Raw genomic sequence first — 21,585 nt, 5'->3', positions numbered from 1 at the left:
GCAGACTAGGGTTAGTCCAGTGTTCAAATGTGTGTGAATTCGTAAGGGACCAAACTGCTGAGGTCATCGGTCCCTAGACTCACACACTACTTAAACTAACTTATGCTAAGAACAACACACACACCCATGACGAAGGGAGGACTCGAACCTCCGGCCGGAGGGGCCGCGCAATCCGTGACATGGCGACTCAAACCACACGGCCACTCGGTGCGGCTCACGGTTAGTCCAAAGTATTTATGTTTCTTAGTAATATGTACTCATGAGATTGTTATGGATGACGAAGTGAAAACCAGACAGATACGACGGTTATTAAGTACTTTCATCATTGTTTGGAATTTTAAGGGCTTGTCTCAGGTACACCAGGGGCAGCGACATGGAATGACGGAAGTTCTGTTAAAAACTTCGAGGGTTACATGGAACGGGATGCGGCAGCCGTTGGCATGATCGAACATACGGATGGGATTACGTGGCTTGGGACTGTCGGCTGTTTATAGCCAATTCCCATTAGAAATACTAGACGTGCATTTCTCTCTTCACGTTGTCCATACTCAACGCAGTCACTAATCCCGTTCTGATAGTAGCGAAAACTGAAAATAGATGGGCTGGTGTACATAATGCACGAGCCATTTCTTAACGCTAAGCCTGACAATAACGTTACAGTCAAAGAACTAAGTACAAAGCCCAGCATAACCCATGTGGATGATGAATGAAGGCCAACTGAGACAGTCTACATCAAGGAATACCGACTCTTTAAGCCACAAATAAAATTATTTATATATCAAGAAGTTTTCCTCTTGACTCAAGTATATAGTACTTTGTTTGTAACTTTGTCGAGTACTGTCTCGTATAAAAATATGAGATAACTTTGTCTGGTCCCCTGTAATGACCTGATCCATTGTGGCTAAGGCTTGCCGGAAGCAGAGTGATGTTTTAGGGTGAAGATGACTAACGTAGTTATGACCAGATAATATATTGCGTTTTCAGGAGAAGATTATTTTAATATTTTGTGTCGTAAATTGGTGTATTTAATTTAGTATGTGGCTTTGTATGTGAAGTGTCTGAAGCTGTACACTGGTGGACATAGGGAACCATGGGATGGTCTAGGTTTAGATCGCTTAAGGGGGGTAGGACGTCAAACGAGCCGACTTGGAGCAGGAGAGGCATCTCAGGACATTTTAATTTCCAGTGTCTATACTTTTACAAATAAATTCATAAAACTTTGTTAGCACCACCAGGAAGGATTCAGGATTCACACCCATTGCAGTGGAAGGTCGAAAAAATAACAAAATAATTTATTTTACGTGCGAAATTTCATCATTTTTTTCACTTACTAATGGCTGCATTAGTTGCTATAGGGCCGGCAGTTGTGGCCGAGCGGTTCTAGGCGCTTTAGTCTGGAACCGCGCGACCGCTACGGTCGCAAGTTCGAATCCTGCCTCGGGCATGGATGTGTGTGATGTCCTTAGGTTAGTTAAGTTTACGTAGTTCTAAGTTCTAGGGGACTGATGACCTCAGATATTATCATAGTGCTCAGAGCCATTTGAATCAATTTTTGTTGCTGTAGGTACACTTTCCTTCATAAGCTAGACAGATTCTTGGATGAATTTTGCACAGCAAATATACCATACTCACAGGTGTATGAAACTCTAGAATTTATTGAAATTATGAGAAAACGAATGAACTGTTGTATTTTTAACTTCATGTTTAGAAAAAACACAAATTTTATAGTTAATTACCTCAATTTTTACCACAGTTTTTAATAAATTTGGAAAATTCTAGAGTCGCATACACCTTTAAGTATCGTTTGTATGCAGTACAAAATTCATCGAAGAATCTGTTGTGGCGTAACAAGCTAGCTACGCCACACTGAAGTAGCCGAAAGGGCACGCGTCAACTCACGCCGTCTTGCGTTAAGTCTGAAACAGGATACTTTATGAATGCTATAAAGAAAAGAACGGAGCTTCTCCTATACTTAACTTTAATTTCTTGTTGTACATTTCTCTTGATAATACAAGTGAGACTCTCTCCAGATATGGTTAATGCGCCTTGCTAGGTCGTAGCCATGGACTTAGCTGAAGGCTATTCTAACTGTCTCTCGGCAATTGAGAGAAAAGCTTCGTACGTGTAGTCGCTAGCAATGTCGTCCGTACAACTGGGGCGAGTGCTCGTACGTCTCTCTAGACCTGCCGTGTGGTGGCGCTCGGTCTACGATCACACAGTGGCGACACGCGGGTCCGACATGTACTAATGGACCGCGGCCGATTTAAAGCTACCACCTAGCAAGTGTGGTGTCTAGCGGTGACACCACAGAATCTTTCTTACTTATGAAGAAAAGTGTACCTATAGCAACAAATGCTGCCATTAGTAAGTGAAAAAATGATGAAATTTCATACGTAAAAAAAAATAGTTAGTTATGTTTTCGAACTTCCACTGCTATGAGTGTGAATTCGGAATCCTTCCTGGTCATGATGACAAAGTTTTATGAATTTACTTGTAAAAGTATAGACAGTGGAAATTGAAATGTCCTGTGGTGCCTCTCCTGCCACATGTCGGCCCGCTTGACGTCCTACTCCACTTAAAACAATGTGTACATCTTCAAGGCGTAATGCAAAGAGACTGGAGTTACTTTGGTTGCTTTATATCCTTGGCCAGTGTGTTTTGCAGTACGTAACTAATAATTTATGAATAACACTTTCAGTCTCATGTTACTTTAGATATCATTTACAGGACATGATGATTACTGTACCAAACCACTTTAACAATGGGCTATATACAAAAATTTGATTGTAATATTCAGGAAAGTTAATCATTATTGAGGATTCGTTTCAAGAATTTATATTATTTTTAATGTGTCTGGTCGTTATTGACTGCCACACAACTGAAGATAAGGTCTTGAGGGATTTGCTTTGGTAAGGTGGTGGAATACTTCGCGCATTTTGTTGACCACATAGGCTATGTGGTTTTATATTATGTAGATGTCAGTCGCAAATCAAGGCGTATCTATGTTTGAGACTCGATTTTTGTGTTACTGCCGATGGGTTTTGCTGGGACGTAAGTTGCGTTTAGATTTCGGCATAGAAGTAATACTCGTAGTAGGAGGCATTCCAGTAGCCTTGTTCTCTTTTTTTTCTTTTTTGTGGGGGGGGAGTAAAGTGGGGGGGGGGGTGCCGGCAATGAAAATGCTCAATGTCCTTCGACCTCACTGTCCATGTACACTGATGTAACAAAAGCTACCGAATAGCACCTAATATCGTGTGGCATCCACTCAACAAGTCATTTTAAACTCACGCAGAAATACTGAGCCATGCTATCTCTACAGCCGTCAGTAACTGCGAAAGTGTTGCTGGTGCCGGATTTTGCGGAGGAACTGACCTCTCGATTATGTCCCATGATTATTCCACAGGATTCATGTCTGGCGATCTGGGTGTTCAAATTATTTGCTCGAATTGTCCAGAATATTCTTCAAACCAGTCGCGTTGGCTTCCACAGAAATTCCATCATTGTTTGGGTACGTGAAATCCATTAATGGCTGCAAATCGTCTCCAAGCAGCCCAATATAACCACTTCCAGTAAATGTACGTTTCAGTAGCACCAGAGAACAAAGTCCATTCCATGTAAACACAGTTCAAACCATTATGCATCCATCACCAGCTTCGTAGGATTTGAGCTACACTCGAACCCTAATGTCGGTTCCTACCATCCGAAATCGGGACTCATCTGACAAGGACACAGTTTTACAGTCGTCTAGGGTCCCACCCATATTGTTACGAGCCCACCAAAGGCATTACAGGCGATGTCGTGCTGTTAACAAAGGCATACCTGGCATACCTCAGGAAAACCTAATCTCGTCATACTATCTTAACGGAAGCGTTCGTCGTACGTCCCACATTGATTTCTGAGACAATTTTTGCTGCGTTACTTGTCTGTTAGCACTGACAGCTCTACGCGAACTCCTCGGTAGTTAAGTGAAGCACGTCGGCCACTGTGTTGTCTTTGGCGACAGATAATACCCAAATTTTGTAATCTCTCCACACTCTTGACGCTGTGGACCTCGGAATATTAAATTTCCTAACGATTTTCGAAATGGAATATCCCATGCGTCTAACTGCAACTATCATTCCGCATTCAAAGTCTATTAATTTCCGTCGTGTTGCCATAATTACGAAGGAAACTTTTCGCGTGAATCACCTGAGTTCGAAACACAGCTCCGACAGTGCGTTACCCCCCTTTTTTTTTACCTTGTGTCCGCGATACTACTGCCATCTGTATATGTGTGTATTGCTATCCCACGACATTTGTCACTTCACTGTTGAGTCTAGACGTAGCCTTCTCGTCTTTCCTTCGATCACTGTTTTCAAGGCCATTTTCATTGTGAAGTAACAATTAGTACTTTTAGCTAAGAAGCCTTATAATGTCATTTAAGGCACATCAAGGCATTTAGAGTGTTGACCATATACCGCTTTTCTGCCAACAGGTGGGACATGACTTCGCTGAGTTCGTGACCTGGGATGACGTTCCTGTGCTACGCGCACAAGGGCGTTTGGTGCGTCGTTTCTTGCTGATGTACATCTGGTTCGGCATAACCGCCTGCACCTACTATCTGTTCTCACCAGTCAGCGCTGAGGGCCTGCCCTTTATTCTGGCCCTACCATTTGATGCGTCGCAACCCATAGGCTATGCCATCGCGTGGCTTTACTGTTTTATTGTAACGATGCACGCCGTGGTGATGACAATGGTGCTCGACTCTTTCAACGTGAGCATCATCGCTCAGCTACGTATGCAGATCATGCTACTGAACCGGAAAATAGTCAGTCTCGCCAGAGACATGTCTGAGAAACTCGAATACTGTTCAGAAGCGTCTGCCTACAGTGACCTCCGCAGCCGTCTGGAAAAGTGCGTTCTTCACCACCAAGCAATCATCAAGTAAGACCACTAGAAACTAGATAGAATGGCAGTGATTCCTAATGGTTTAAGAAGTTTGTTTGCGGTCTAGTGCGTGAAGGTGAAGTGTTCAGTTGTAAGTTACGGTTGGGAGGCAATAGTCGACTATGATTTGCATGTTCCCAGTAATTATTCTGGAGTGATATAACTGAAGCAGTGAATATAAAAACATAATATTAAGATAATAACCTGAACACATTAATTGATGACGTGTCTCTGAGTACCGCCTGGCATTTCATAATACGCAAAACTAGACTCTGACACTGCAAAGTCATTGACAGACATCACATTTTACACTTGTACGCAATTTGGTATGTCGGAACTGCAAATTAGCATCTCTAAAGTAGAAAAAAATGATTGAGATCTTCTTAAGTTTTTGATGCACGCTTTTTTTAAATTCTGTCTCAATCATATCATGGCGTAGGTGCTAATTTTTACAATTTTTTCCGTTTTAGGGGAAGGTTACGTGTGTGTTGATTTTACTTTTTAGATGAGATTAGAGGAGGTGTATCTGTGAATATCACACTCTTCTGAAATTATTTAACCACATATTTTGTATTAATTTACTGAACATGTGAAACTCTCGCACGAAATTGAACTTCAATGTTACATCATAAAATTGTAAACTTGATGAACATTTTGTGTCACTCCTTATTATAGAGAGCTATTTTGGCAAACGATTACGCAATCTCTGCCAGCTTTCTCGTCGGGAGTGTGCATTTCCCCCCAAGCTCAATACTTTAAAAGCTAAAAAGTATAAAACTAGCAAGTAGTGATAATCTAAAGTCACTGTATTTTTCTAATGTTTAAAATTGTATTTTCGTGAGGATTCGACGTTAAAACAGCCACATATTCCACTTTGATTGTGGTAGTATTCTGTCTTTGTTATACTCGATGTGAAACCAGTCTTGAAAAAATAATCCTCTGTTTAACTACGTTCAGTCATTTCCTTGAATAAATCATTAGACAACATAGAAATGATGTTAATGCACTCCACAGTATCTCCTTTCAGTGATACAATAATCTGAACAAGTTTTCTACTAGGAAATGGGCTTACAACTCAAACCTAGGTCGTACAGTAATAATACGGTTATTGAAGTAGTGCTAAAAAGGTGTTTCGTTTAGTTAACATTCTATACAGTGTTTCACGGAAAACTCTCAGTTGAATTATTTAAAAGGAGAAACTACGTATTTCACATTTATATTTTAATAGGAAAATATCCATGTAGTCAATTAATGATTTTTTAACATTCCTAATAACTTGAGACTTCAATAAGAACTGCATCGTTAACTCATTATGAAAATGATTTTCAGAATATCCTCTGCATGTATTAAGTTTCATAACCCCTACTGAATTAACCAACATCTGAAATACGTATTTTAAATGTAATTTGAAAAGGACAAACGCGAAATTCTTACAAGTGTTATGCACCAACAGACTAACGTTGGGAATACCTTCAGGATATAGTCCCTCTTTTGGATATGTAATAATTCGCTCACGTATAATTTAATTCATATGATTGAAGTTAACATAGCAAACAGTACGCTCCGTTTATAGATATTGAATTCCCTTGCAAAAATATTTGAACTGTTGCACTCTGGCCACGTATTCCCGTTGCCCTCTACACAAGCCGGGTGACATTACATACTCAATGGACAATATTTTCCACAAATGTACAGGATGAATTAGTGTGAAGACTAAAATTTAACAAAGCTTTCGTAGTATAAAATTGCCGGAGCATGAAAAGTAAGTCAACAGTAAAACAAATATTACACTGACAATATTATATTGCTTACTGCTACATCTTTATGGCACTAACATCACAAGAGAGGGCTGGAGTGAGCACCGTATCATGAAATCAAAGAGCCCGGACTTGATTTGGCTCACTTATCTAGATTAGCCGGTCCCATAATGTTGTCACCACGTCGTTCCAGAGCCTAAAAAAGGCACAACATACGTAATTCAAAATGGTAGCGCTTGTTAATAATAAACATGCTGCGTCAATCTTCTGTATTGTAAACTCTTACCAGTCGCAAGCTGCATCGTCGCAATACTTAATAACATGAAGTATGTAGTTAGCCACTGTACGATGATCAGGCCCTCCAATGAAGTAGGCAACCTGCTACATAGTTCTGTAACGTCAATGTGTCCACGAGCCTGAATATTGCACACATCTTTGTCTACTCTGCGCTGTATCGTTGTGTAAGTTCTTTGTATCACCGTTTCCTTGCTGTTATAGGCTACGCGTACGTCAGATACGTAATTTCACCGTTTTATTGTAGCTTGTCTGGTCTGGTCTGTAGGTAAGCCAATGAGACTGGGAAGCTATGATGTTCTGCTGCCTATAACGTTTCCCTATCAGACGGGAAGTTACAGTCACCTGCTGATCTGCTGTCCGTGGACGAAAAAGGGATCGCACTCCTTTTCCCGGCAGGTGTTTCGTAGCCCAAACGAAAACTTCGTTTAGTAACAATGGAACAGTGGAAGAGTTGCAGAACAAGATTTGCTGAAATGAGATAATTTAGGCATATATTTTTCGGTAAGACACACCAATGGGAAGTAGTCCTGTTACATGTCATCTACCATGTACGCTCTAATGTGAGAGATCTGGCACGAAACTACCTTGCTGCAGGACAAGAAATAATACATGAAATCAAATTAAAAGAGCACCTTTTGGTAAAAGAGCACTACCTAGAAAGAGTGACAAGTGGTTGAACGAGAGAATGACACGATGCTAGCCATGAGATCCGAATTACGGAAACGGTTACCTCATTACATTTTGTTAGGTCGCGATTCCGGTGTAATGACACGGTACCAACCAACGTGACTGCTACAAGTTTCCGGACACAAACTATCCTATCCCATACGGACGACCATAATACAAGGCAGCTCACAAGGTGTGTCACAAAATGGCGGCAACTTCCGCAATACCACTCTCCACGATATTAAGGCCTGTGAGGTCAACAACAGAAAGACCCCGGAGCGCGGCTATCAGACCTCTATCTAAATTCGTGTACTGAACCGTAGTGTGCGTCCACAGGGAACAAGCAAGACCCGCAACCATCGTGACGGAAGGTGGGGACGCACCGTGGTGCACTCTAGCCCAGACGAGTGGCTGTGTCTCTTGGACTGGGACACCTCTTTGGGAGCCAATTCTCCGAATTAGGAACAAATGATAGTTCTACGCCACCGTGTAGCTCAGCGAACGGCCAGGAACTGTAAACTAAATCCACCATTCTGAACATTTTCTATATCAAACAAATTGAGAATGTGAAAATTACCCTTCTCCATTTGATAGTCGTCCAAGTAGGCATTCCCTCGGTGATACTAATTATCTGGGAAAAATTAATCTAACGGCATAAAATTATTGACTTACTTTGATGAATTTTTTATTAATATCTAATCGGTGTAAGATTATACAAATGAATTAGGAAATTTGTATCCACCTCGAATTTAACTTAATATTTTTATCTTACTTTGTGATGTGGACTAGGTGGCTAAACCGTTGTCCCCGCTCCCGCCTCATTACGGGTCCACAAAATGTCTCTGTGTTACACTGGCAGTTTTATCTTTATGTATTATTCGGCAGAGTTATATATGTTTTCATGTAATTATTCGTCTTCCACTTTAAATAAAGAACCTGGCGTCTTAAAATCGCGCCTTTTTTTTTTTTTTGAAAGAGCATTAATAATCCTACAATTCATGCAAAGCTTGATTACTCAGATTGATTGTCCTAACACTCAACAAACACTTCCATCTGCCGGACATTAGGTCTCTAACTCACGTATAGAGTCGTCAGTCGATCGCTGTGCAGTACTGTACGTTTGCTCAGTTCCCTTCCCACGTAAACAGCATCTACACTTCGTTGCTACTAAAGTGAGCACATGAAGTGTTTAATAAGGTGTTTATACCGTTAATGATGGACGTCACTCCACTCCAGTAACTACTGTTTTCAAATTCGGCTCTTTCTCCAATGTGCTCTCGCTACCGAAACGATAATGTAATTTATTTATAATCGAATTCATTTACGATCGTGATTAGATCTACCGTAGTGGAGACGGCGAACTATCATATGAATAATCACACCTGCTGTTTGTGTGATGATACCTGTGAATAAAAGCGTATAGTCCATCTGGCTGAGCATGAACACAGCTGGGGGCAGCAGAATTCTGACACCACATTTGTTGAGAATGTACTGAGTTGCTCATCTTTTTGCTTTTTACGTTGCATCAGCATCACACAAAGTGTCATTTACTGTGCACTTGTAATTCAATCGGGATGTGTGATTACTTTTCCAATGTCGTTTACAAAAACTGTAGCTTCTTTGGCGACAATCGACTGTAAATATCTAATGATGGCCTTGTAAGCAGAAAACAATTAATTAATACCGCAGAACGAAAGAAAACTAGTGCTTTTCATTTATTATAATGCTGTTCTACCAAGAACTGCCGGAAGATTCAGTTAACATGATGAAATGTGCCACCAAAACACAATTATATGTTATTTACAATGGGCTACTGAGAGAAAACGCAGAGTCAACACAAAATCTTTCGTTTAACAATTAGTGTTCACAGTGCAAAATTACGCCAAACTAGGTCACCGTAAAGTAAAGAGGATCATCTGCCACTGCAAATAAAGCCATTGAGGTTGCACGTTACAAGTGGATAAAGGAGTAAATGAAGAAATGATACCGTGTTCGTGACGACGTGTGCAACCCCCTAAAAGAGGTACATATGGCTATCACATCGAAGTTACACCCACGTAAGATTGATGTTTATGATCGTCAAAATGTGTGCTCGTATTTGTGATATAAAGAACAGGAAATTAGCTATGATTAGTAATGTGAGTGCAACTATAATCCCAAACTGCAAACAAAAACTTTCCCAACCTGTAAATAACCTGTCGAAGTAGGTTCTGGCGCGTATATATCACCAACAAAAGTCTATAGACAGTGGGCCGATGAAAAGATCGAATGGAACCTGAGATCTGCCGAACAGTGACTTAAACTGATCGAATAGTTCGAGTCGTGCTCAAACACAGCCCTACTTGAAACAGCGAAAACTGAGGTGAAACAACGGAATACGAATTCTCCAAAAACATAACGAGATACTCATTGCAAAATGTAAGAACAGACGGCCCACTAATGATGTTCTCATACGTGTGAATATGTAATCATTTGTCGCATTATGTTGGTACCCACCGCTTCAGATATGCCCTTTGATTTAAAGCGACTGAAGATTTTTACGCTGCTTGTATTCACTGTGAGTGTCAACAAAGCACAGGATCAGTCACCTCGTGGGGCAGATATTAAACATCCCAGGGAACGCCGTGTACTGCAGCTAGCGATTAATGTGTCACCTACGCGTGATGTATGGGTGGGATCAATCCCATTTCGCTCATTGATAAGGTGCTGTTCCAATATTGTAGAACCTCGGCAATACTGATACGAGTTTAGAAGAGGAATAGGAATGGGCTGAGACGTGAGTTGGAATTTCTATAAGCCAAGGAAATATACTAGGGTAGTTCGCGCAACTCTGATAGTTGCAGTGGCAGTGAGGCGTTATGGCTAGAGCATCTGCCTAGTTAGCAGGAGACCCGGGTTCGAAACCTCACTCTGATACAAATATTAATTCATAGGAAAGCTTACACTCATCACACATTTGCTTATGTTGAGGGTTACCTGCACCAACCGTCGATCTCGTGCAGTTCTTCCTGCGTTTTGCCATTCGTGGTCTGTTTTGAAGAGGACTCAGTGAAACAATTTCATTAAAAGAAATCTAGTATTCCGGCCTTCTCACTGTCAGCCACCGTCTCAGTGCCATTTTGGTCACAAAGTGTATAGACAGACAGATTTAGCAAAAGGCCAAAACTTTTATGATATCCTGTCTTATTGTTACACAGAACTTTATTTTCTGATTAGTTGAACATTTGACATATAGCTATCCTTACAAGTGGCTTCATTCAGCTGGTGTTTGTTGTGAGCTTTTGGCTCCATTTAAATCGGCAGTGAAGCTCACTATCATGGCTTTAGGACTACGGCAGGCCATTCCCATCCCTCAAACTTTGTTCGGATCACACCGGTCTAAGGTGCACTGTAGAATACTTCCGCCCTCTGGACATGGTTTCACCACAGTACTCTTCGAACGCCTTGCAAATCGTGCAGTTTTTGAAATGCTCCTGCCGATCCTCTAGGCCGTGACAATCTACTCTCGGTCAGACTCAAATAGATCGTTCGGCTTTCCAACTCTGCACACGGAGAGGACGGTCAGTGATACTACATGCATCGTCCGTGTGTCTGCAGTCATTCCTCGCCAGGCGACGTTGATGTCACCTCGGAGGGTCTGTATTGATGGTAGATCGGTGGTTATGATGTCCCGGCTGATCAGAGTATATTAACACCTTCTTTCTGCAAGTACCATCATGAATTATATTCATTTTAATGAATGGAGCTGGTATTCTTTTCTATTTGACCTTAATGTTTCTTCAAAATATTAAAAAAAGCATGTTTTTGATGTGATATGGTACACTGATGTTGTTTATAAATTTTTTGTTGTTACTTAAACGACAGTATGGTACACTAATCTGAGTCTATAGCTTTTTTTAATAGTTTCTTAAAAGGCAATATCAACTAGGTAGTCGGATTCTATGACCATATTCAGCTGTCTGTTACAAACATTTCTATATTTAAAAATAAATGATAAATCATCGTCTAATTTTAATGACTTTTAGCTTTAGTTTGAACGTTGCACTCTAGTAGGTTTAGAAGACTTATTCTTCTCATATTTAGTTCTGAAGAATTTTTCAGTGGATGTATGAAATAATTAATAGTGTGTGGGTAGGACGCGATTGTTCTACCTCTGTGTGTTTGTTCGTCCTCTTCTAATAAACTTCATTCGAACAGGCCTTGGAATGACCAACGGTACCGACCGGCCACCGTGTCATCCTCATCCCAAAGGAATCACTGGATGCGAGTATGGATGGTTTAAATGGTTTAAATGGTTCAAATGTCTCTGAGCACTATGGTCATCAGTCCTCTAGAACTTAGAACTACTTAAACCTAACTAACCTAAGGACATCACACACATCCATGCCCGAGGCAGCATTCGAACCTGCGACCGTAGTGTGCGAGTATGGAGGGGCATGTGGTCAGCACATCGCTCTGACGGCCGTATGTCAGTTTACGATACCAGGGCCGCTACTTCTCAATCAAATAGCTCCTCAGTTTGCCTCACAAGGGCTGAATGCATCCTGCTTGCCAACAGCGCTCGGCACACCGGATGGTCACCCATCCAAGAGCTAGCCCAGCCCGACAACACTTAATTACGGTGACCTGACGGGAACCGGTATTACCAGTGCTTCAAGGCCATTGGCTCTTCGTCTAATGGCAGCCATCCATTCTCTTGCTACGTGTTCGTTTCATTCCTTCCACTTTACACTCTACTGTTCTTTCCCTTTAGGTAATTCATAAGCAGTATATGTCACTATCATGGTTTTTTCCTCTTCCTGATCACTTCCAATAATCTTCTTTCTACCCTTATTTTCTTCCTTATTTCTTAATTTTTAAGTCTATTTGTACTCTTCACCTTAAGCGTTCTTGTACACGGCCACATTTTAAAAAATTCTAAATGTCTTTCTTCTTTCTGTCCATTATTCAATGCTCTTTAACACTACACCGAAGACATATCTTTCACCAAATCTTTTCCTCCGCTCTATTAGATTTATCTAGGTTTTAGTAACTGCTTCACGCTTCAAGATGCTTTCCGACAGATATTTTCATTATAATTTCTTCTGTACTCCTTCAGTTCCATATCATTAAACTTCTCAGGTCCAGAAAGGATGTTACTTGATCTCAGGGCCAGGAACAGCGTGCCAAATTCAATGCGTGCAGCGTGTGCTGGCCACGTGTGCGGCAAGGCCCGCCTCTCACTCTGCTTTGTTCGGTCCTTCTCGGAAGCCACTGAAACACTGCGACATTCGATTTAGCATCGTGATGCGGCATTTTTCGCTCGGCTCAGCTCTGAGTTGGGCAGAATCATGGCGTCGGCTCTGTTTGCCCTTCGCTGTTTCTTCATCGTATGCAGGATATTTGCAAGTCTAGTAGATTTTTGCACAAAAAGAGGCAGTTAGCGATGTATCGTCACAATCCTTTAAAATGAATAGATATAACAGAACACAGGGTACTGCACGTGTGCTGTGAAACGGCATCACAATATCATGTAGAAAGAATTTATGGACTGAATCGACAGTGAAAAAGCAAGTGATTACAACGATCGAGAAACGGAACTCATTGTTCTCTACATCAGGAAGAACTTTGTGCTAAATTTTCAGGCATGGAGCACGTGAAGAAACTGGTGGTATGAATAGTAAAATTCCTGAAATCGTAGGCATTATTCCATTGTCAGTTGCAATAGCTTTCAATTGAACTGAGCAAAGTGTGGAGACCTCGTATCTTACTGAAAAGCACAATGCGTAAGTCATGGGGCATGTCTGAAAGGATATTACTATTTAAAAATCACTATTGTTGAGTTTATGAAGTGCAAAGGAGTACAGGAATGAAAATTATAACATCAATAATGGACTTCAGGCTTCGCATTTTAAGTAGACTTGATTTCACACTGCTCACAGTTAAGACATTACAAGGTAACTTGTTTCTTATGAGATGGGGATGCTATTAAAAAGAAAATCACGCTCTGGGAAGCACGCATTGTGACAAAGATAGCCCAGTTCCCTAAGTTCAGTGGCGGCAAAGAGAACGTGAGGGTTGATGAATTTATTGTGGCCTTCAGGTAATTATGAGGATATTTTCATAAAGCTTTTGAGGGCACTATCGAGACTGTTTGACATTTCAGTTGAAAAGCCCCTACGAATGTGCAAATGTAACTGATTGACTTACAAGGTACCTCCAGTTTTACTGACACATTTTTTTGCGTTAAAAGTGTCCCGAACGTCTACATTGCTTTTCTCATGTGAATTTTCGGGGCCTCCAAAATCATGTTGCTAAAATGTTGCGGCATTTCGGGTAACATAATTGTGTGAAAGACCTCTTTTCGATTATGAAACCAAATAAGTCACGATTACCTGGCAATTAGAATGTGAAACACACTGAAATTATCTGCGCCTGCCAGTATGCTGACAGTTTATACCAGAGAAACGTTATGTCTTCAGCGAGCCAAAAATAATTAAGTAATATTGAAAATTAGTTTTACTTGTGATATATGTTGTTGGGAAATGTGAAATAAGAAACCAAGTCGTAAGCAGTGTGGCTGCTCTGCCATTTAAATGAGGCGTGCTCGCTCTCTTTGTGGTCTGATAGTGTGGTATGCTGGTGGGGAACGTATGCAGTAAGGCTGACCACTTCGGCACTTGTGTCTGCGCACGGTTCAAAAATCAAAACCTTGGCCATTCTTATTTTGTCTTTTTGTCGTCGAAGCGGATATTAACCAGAGATTCTGTTTTGCTTATTCTCATTAGTTTTGTCTTTCCTATAACATATAAAATGAGATTATTATTGTAATCACGAATTTTACATCTTCCAGTGTTACTTCACACTTTAATATATATTTTTATTGTATTATCAGCAATTACATTAGCAACACTCTATGTGTTCTCCAATCGATGTTGCATTTTCTTTGCGGAGCTGTCTCATAACTACAGTTGGTGTCACCTCTCGATTCCTGAAGTTCAATTGATGCACCTATATTGCTCATGTAATCTAATGATAAAATTGTTGTACCGGTTACCTTCGATGTGCTATTTCTTGTATTTTTCTAAGATATCGGCATAATAGTTTAATGAACTATTGAAAACTGTTAATAACTTTTAGTGAAGCTGGTTTGCATGTGTTGCCAAGTAGAAATAAAGGTGTAATTGGTGCTCAGTAGGAAAAAGGGGGATAGCTGCTTCCTGGTACGTGAAGTAGAGAATGAAAAGGAATACATAAAATTTTCCTACTCTCTTAATCGCAAAAAGATATTGTTCAGAGGCTGCTGATCAAGCATTAAAGTTATTACTTTTCCCTAAATTATTGATGCTGTCGTATTAACTTCAGTAACGTAGTCTTGAAACAGTTCAGTAGAAAGTTTTTGAGACATCGTGACGACAAAATTAATTCTTCCAAAGTTCTTACTATTTTGTGAAGACTCTTTGTATTCCCTGGAAGCTTACGGTGATACATATAAATAATCTGAAATACGTAATGATCTTGTTTCATGATTAGTGTTAATTATTCATTGTAGTCCTTCATATATTTGATTCTTCTTGCTAGAGGATCATTTACTACTTGCACCTTCCGTTAAATACGTGGGCATAGAGCGTTGAAAAAATCTTCACTGTCATGCCACTTTCTTAAGGAGCTCATCGTTCTAGTCAAATTTGATAAAAAAGAACTTCTATTTAATTAAGAAAGAACTATTTGAAAAACTTTTAATGTTTTCGTTTCAGGGTTTTACCTCACTATTGAAAGACTTCAGTATATATATATTTTTTTATTTATTCAGAAGACAAATTAGGATCGAAGATGGTAAAAGTGACTCAATAACACACGCTTATCATAAAATATACTTTACTTTTAGTGAATTCCCACTACATATATCACCATTCAGAAATTAATGTTAGTTAAGATCTGAAAGAATACTAAAACCCAAGTCCGGCGGTCTGGCTGCAGAAGGGGCACATAATCATGCTCCTGTCAACACAGGGAGAAGAAATATGTTAATCTTCTTATTGTGATAATTTAAAATGGTCACAGAATTTCTGTTTATCAAGCAAAACCTTTGGACATCCTCCATGTACAATGGAGCACAGGAAGGTATATTGCTAATTGGTACTACGACCAGATAAAGCACCGTTAATTATAAAAATTTAATGTAATGCTGTGTAGACTATTGATCAACTAATTTCAGAGAAACTTGTGACTTAGGGACAGATTTACTTGATCGAAGTGTTTCTTGGCTGTTCGGTGCGGATTTCTGATTTTAAGTTTGCCATTTATTGCACACCGAGTGTTTTCAGCTTTTTTCCATGTTGTTATTGTCGTAATTGTGTTTCTGTTTCGCATAACTGACACCTGCACGGTAAATGCGAGAATTTTATCTCAGACTTTTCACTCAAAACCCACCCACGAACTTCTACAAGTTCAGACAGTTGGAACTGTTTTGTCTCAAGCTAACGCTTTCATGTTGGACTGCAAACCCTATTGAACGAGGGTTTCAGCTATAACACTCACCTTCTGCTTTCCATAGTAGTTAAAAGGTCGAGATCGTAAAATTACTAGAATTGAATAGATGATGGATTTACATTTAATTTTCAAACAGATTTACATATAAAATTTTATTATAAGTCGTTAATTATGACTTACTGATTTGTTCAATTTTATATTTACTTCGTTCCTCTTCTTTACATCTGTATCTGCTCACTGAGAAGCTCTGTTTCTCACAGATTGGTGATCGATTCCGTGTATGACCCTCGACGATCTATTAAAACTTTCACTACACAATATCTGTCACTTTTCTCGAATAGTACAGATTTTCATATCATATGCTATGGCCTCAAATCTGTGGTCGTTCATGACACTCTGACTATCTTTAACCATGTATGTTTAATGTCTTTACTTCTGTTGTTGATAGAAAGTCTCCTATTTAGTATGCAATTTCTCAGTTCTTATGTCGGAATTGGGTTTTCCTCAATATGAAATGAAATGAGTGTATAGCATGGTTGGCGGGGAGGCTCCAACCGGTGAAATTCTGGTTGGCGGGGAGGCTCCAACCGGTGAAATTCTGCCGCCAGATGTAAGTCTTATTTCAGACGACGCCACATTGGGCGACTTGCGCGCCGGTGATGAAGATGAAATGACGATGGGAACAACACAACACCCAGTCCACGAGCGTAGAAAATCTCCAATCCGGTCGGGAATGGAACCCAGGCCCGGTTGCATAGGAGGCGAGCACGTTACCACGCAACTAAGCAGGCGTGTTTTCCTCAATAAATCGTGATGTAATGGAATTAAATTAAGTGACAAGATACTTTCTGTCGATGTTAGCGTTACGGGGATGGGGTAACTCACAGCTCGTCATCAGAAGTTAAAATTATGAAAATTAATTTTTTGTCGACTCTTACATGTATATAATTGTTACGTTTACATCAATTTGTGTTGAGCTTGGAGCATGACATTACTACTTAACGTTGTTTGCAATTGTTGAGTGTTTTACTTCTGTGGCTTGATGTGTTCCTTACAGCTTGCGTCAAACGTCCTGCCAGTCACCAGGCTATAAAGTTTGATAAAAGCCTTGCAGTTGAGCTACTAGATACCAGACTTTTGCTACGTCTACGTTGCAAATGATTGGTGGTTGTCAGGATCTGCAATCTGCTTGAGACCATGTTGTGTTCCTCGTTTACGCTGCGTTACTGAACTTCTACGAAGAAAGCCATAGAACACTGTTTCTGTGGCTTGCACATTCTTCTAAAAATGCCGCCAATGTCTGGTATTTTGTAAGAATGTAACTTGTGCGTCAAGCTCCATCTGAAACTACTGTTGCTTATACGACGCGATTACAAATCGCGTTCAAGGAGACAGTTCGGCATTTGGTCAGGACCTTCCAGATTCCTCACCACGACGTTTAGGAACTCATACTACAGCACGTGGGGTCTTCATACCACTCTCAACTCAACTATCATTTCTCCACCATTTGCCATATACCTAGTTCGTTGTTTATTCATTTTATGCAGATACATATCTTTTGATGTTCCAGATTTTCACACAAGTACCTGTTTGTGAAAGGATTCGATATTCGTTTTCGGCTATGTATGCAGTTAAAAATCTGTGATTATAACAGAGCAAGTACTGGTGGCTTCAGCTCCTCCTATTCTTGGTGTTGTTTGGTACTGGTTACTTTTTGATATTTCTCGAGTGGTCTCATATAGTGATTGTCTTCTGCTATATGTTTTAACAGGAACGCAGACCTCCTGGAGAAGTGCCTAGGTACGATGTTACTGGGGCAGAGCATATCCATAGGAGCTGCCGCCTGCTTCCAGATGTTCCAAATTGCCACAGTGAGTGAGCATGGCAAATCTCTATACAATAACAGATCTGATATAAGCATAGGTTTCCCTTTAAATGTATAAAGAACGAATTTATTTGTTTTTCTACACATGGTATTAGATACTTCATTGCATCCTTCGTCCTTAGCTTAAAATTTGTTTCTAATGATACGGCAACGACTCAATTTTTAGAATGATTATATATTATGAAGGTACTACCATTTATTATCACACTTAAATAAAATGAGCGTTTGAGTAATTGAAAAAGTTGATCCGATCTCTGTCTTAGGTCGACCAGGATTGCGCGTAAGGTTTGTGCATAAACTTGAAACCTTAAAATTTAAAATTCGCAGATTCAGCATCCTTTACTTGTGTGTGGTGTCCAAAGTACAAGTTTTACAGAGAGGGCCTTTACATCACAAGAATCGTCTATAACATAACTATAGAGTATTACAACTGCTCCCTGAATCCTATAATTCCGCATATACATCTTCTCTATTCGGTTATAAGCCGTCCCTCCAACCTTTCTTCTTCACAATATCATTGATTACAGTACGCAGATTTATGTTTTGGCCATTTCTAGGTTCCTAATACTACGAAAGACATTAGAATTTTGCCCGTCTTGATTGCCTTCAGATGTTTGTAACACATGAAACTCTGTGCCAGAATGAGTCTCGATACTGGAATTCCCGCCTATCGTGAGAGGCCGCCTTAACCACTTCGGCTATCCGTGCACGCCTCTCGGACTGATCCAGACTTCTATATGGCATGGAGTCCGCAACTCTTGCTCTCAGACATTTCGTGATTCCTTTAAAGGAAGATACCAACATTTATCGTCATTTTAACCCGTTGAGGCATGGATACATCATTGATGGTTAGAATGGCTGTTTTATTGCAGTGCCTGTTCCTTCACAATACAATGTCCTCCAGACGTGCATGCATTGTAATATGAAGATACAGACGCTATACAAAAACAGACATTGCGATCTTCAATGTCACATCCCAATACTACATTTCAACATCATTTTAGTAGCGAAAATATTCACGGAACCTGGTTTCTTTAGTCTCAGTGTAATATTTTCTTTACGCTTAAGTGTACAGGACAAACCAATGTCCTGGATCGAGACTCTCCTAGATCCCTGCCTTTTCCAGTATTAATCGTATGTTTTCCTCCGCAACGTAACTTTTTCAATCTGATTACGTATGTGAACATCAGAATCTTCTGTACCAGAGACGTTACATGTTGTTCGTCAAAAATTCGTGTATGAGATAACAGTTATCCACAAAAGTTAAATATTTTAGTTGGTATTGCTGCCATCCTGGTATTTTATGTTGTTGTATACATGATGAATTCCGAATGTCTCTAATGTCAGAAACGTCGTGCTAGGCATTATGCAGAGGTAAAAGAATTAATGATGCTGGCAGCTGACGGGAAAACAACACGCTAAAAAGCTCTTTGACAGAACAGGGCATAAGATGCAACTAGAACTGGAGAAGAAACTGTTATAATGACAAAAGCTGTTGTATTCGCAGGTAGCAGACACGGGAGGCCATTGTCACAACTGCTACTCTATTATCAGTTTTCGTTGCAATTTTATTTTTTATTTTTCAACAAACCTTGTTGAAAAACATAAAAAAACTAAAATTGCAACCAAGACTGTTTTTAACCAATACTGTTAAGCACTGGTTTGCTATATGCCACATATGGATTTCAAGGATTTCTATTATCAGTATCCTTACCGAAGTGCCAGGTTCAGTGAGGTCGCTTGTGATCTGGGAACTTTCGGCAAGGTTCTTGGTGTGGAACGTGTAATAAGAGTTGGTAGTGCTGAGGCACACGTCAGAGAATGCTTACCTCATTACAAAGAATATCATGTCGCTTATTTAATCAGTATGGGTTGTAGCATTCAGAGAAGATGGTAAGGTGGAAATTGCAGAACTGGGTACCTTCCACCCTCATATGAATGCATCTCATACATGGTAAAATCTACATTTCAGTGCTTCTGAAAAAAACAAACTACTAACAGGGCTAATTGTCTGAATCACTCAAAGTGATTATAGCCGTCCACTCCGAGTCGTTTCATTCCTTCCCATGATTTTAGTTATGTAAAAATCTTCTGAAAATGAGAGCTGCGAAGGGAATATAACTAAAGGTTGAATACCTACGAGCATAGCAAGATGTATCAGCTTTTACAAATACATGCACATGGAAAAACATTTCATAGCAGTCATTCAAGAAACTTAGTGAGTTTTAAAGACAAACTAGTAACACAGATACAAGAAGGTGAACGAATAGATGCTTTGTCAGTAGTGTTATACTTGTCAAAATATGTCTTTGTTAGAAGGTAACAGAATTTATGAAAATATGCTCGAACAACTAAAAAATTTGTGTAATCTAGAGCTGTTTTTTTCTACGTCATTCTGACAAAACCATTTCATCATAGTGACTGTTCAATAGCTTCCATTGATTTATTCACAGATTGCAACACCTTCTAAACTTTCACGCTAATTAAAGCCCTAGACGCATAGTCTTTTCCGAATGCACTTCTAATCAAAAAGCGATTTGGATAGCCTTTTGAGTACATGTGATGATATTTCCTCAAAAACTTGCATCCCCTGAAATATATTGTTCATTTCTAATCGAGAGATTAAATATTAAGTTTCATAGATTTAGCTGTACACTTTTTTAATCTAGGAAAATAACACCAGATAAATTTTCATGCCCTAATTCACCTCCTTAAAGGTTGAATTTTCGAAAGAAGTGAAAGGCATATGCTTTTATTTCTGACCAAGAAGTCAAATGCCAGTTTTCATAGATATAGCTTTAAAATGCTTTAGTAGTTCTTTAATAATGACGTATGTTCAAAAATAATCTTTTTCTCACTATTTCGTCCTCTTAGGGACTGAATTTTAAAAATTGCTTAAAAATTTATGTCCTTATTTGTGACCAAGAAACCAAACACCCATGTTCGTAGTTCTGGCTCAAAATTGCCTTTATGGCGACATATATTCAAAAAACTTTCTATCTCCTATCTTAACTCCTTAGGTTTGGAATTTCAATGAATCCATTCTTCAAAGTTGTTTGCGGTATAGGACCAACAACACCATCTCCAAATTTTGAGATTCTACACTCATCAGTTTGGACAGGGCTTACTGTTTCTGGATTCTTAATTTTGCTGTCCGTACTGATTCTTAATGGGAAACATTAAATTTCAGTTAATTAAGAACTTTTCCTTTATAATGGAGTGGATGAAACTGTCACTGAGACCCCTCCATGTGTATGGTATCCATCCTGGAAAAGCCTCAGGTTCACAAGCCCAGCCTCGCCGTTTGCTAGTCACATATCTTAAAATTAATTTGCAGTCTGATTTACCCTGAATGCACTTACAGTGACACATGAGTTTGCTGTAGGAACTGAAATCACGATTGTAATAGTCTTCACAGAAACTCTCCAGTATGTTGTCATCAGTACTTAGTAATATACTGTCAATCGACATTTTAGGTGAAGGTAGTTCGTACTCACTTCTACTTGAAAGTTCCTGTCCCTTTGGAGATATATGTATTCAACTGCTGGACTAACCAACTTCAGATATGAGCTCTTCCTCTCA

The 21,585-nt window shown here is 39.7% G+C and overlaps 1 protein-coding gene across 1 annotated transcript in view; it reads left to right on the top strand.

The window, feature by feature from the left end:
* LOC126195635 (odorant receptor Or2-like) overlaps positions 1–21,585 on the top strand; it is a 60,562-nt gene that overhangs the window by 16,851 nt on the left and 22,126 nt on the right. Inside the window, exons 2-3 of the mRNA XM_049934259.1 lie at positions 4,475–4,923; positions 17,890–17,989. Of these exons, the coding sequence (XP_049790216.1) occupies positions 4,475–4,923; positions 17,890–17,989 (549 nt within the window). The remainder of the gene's footprint in view (positions 1–4,474; positions 4,924–17,889; positions 17,990–21,585) is intronic.

The sequence above is a fragment of the Schistocerca nitens genome, chromosome 7 (assembly GCF_023898315.1).
Source record: "Schistocerca nitens isolate TAMUIC-IGC-003100 chromosome 7, iqSchNite1.1, whole genome shotgun sequence".
Taxonomy (NCBI): Eukaryota; Metazoa; Arthropoda; class Insecta; order Orthoptera; family Acrididae; genus Schistocerca; species Schistocerca nitens.
The sequence above is the reverse complement of the archived record's forward strand: the minus strand, read 5'-3'. Positions and strand labels throughout refer to the sequence as shown.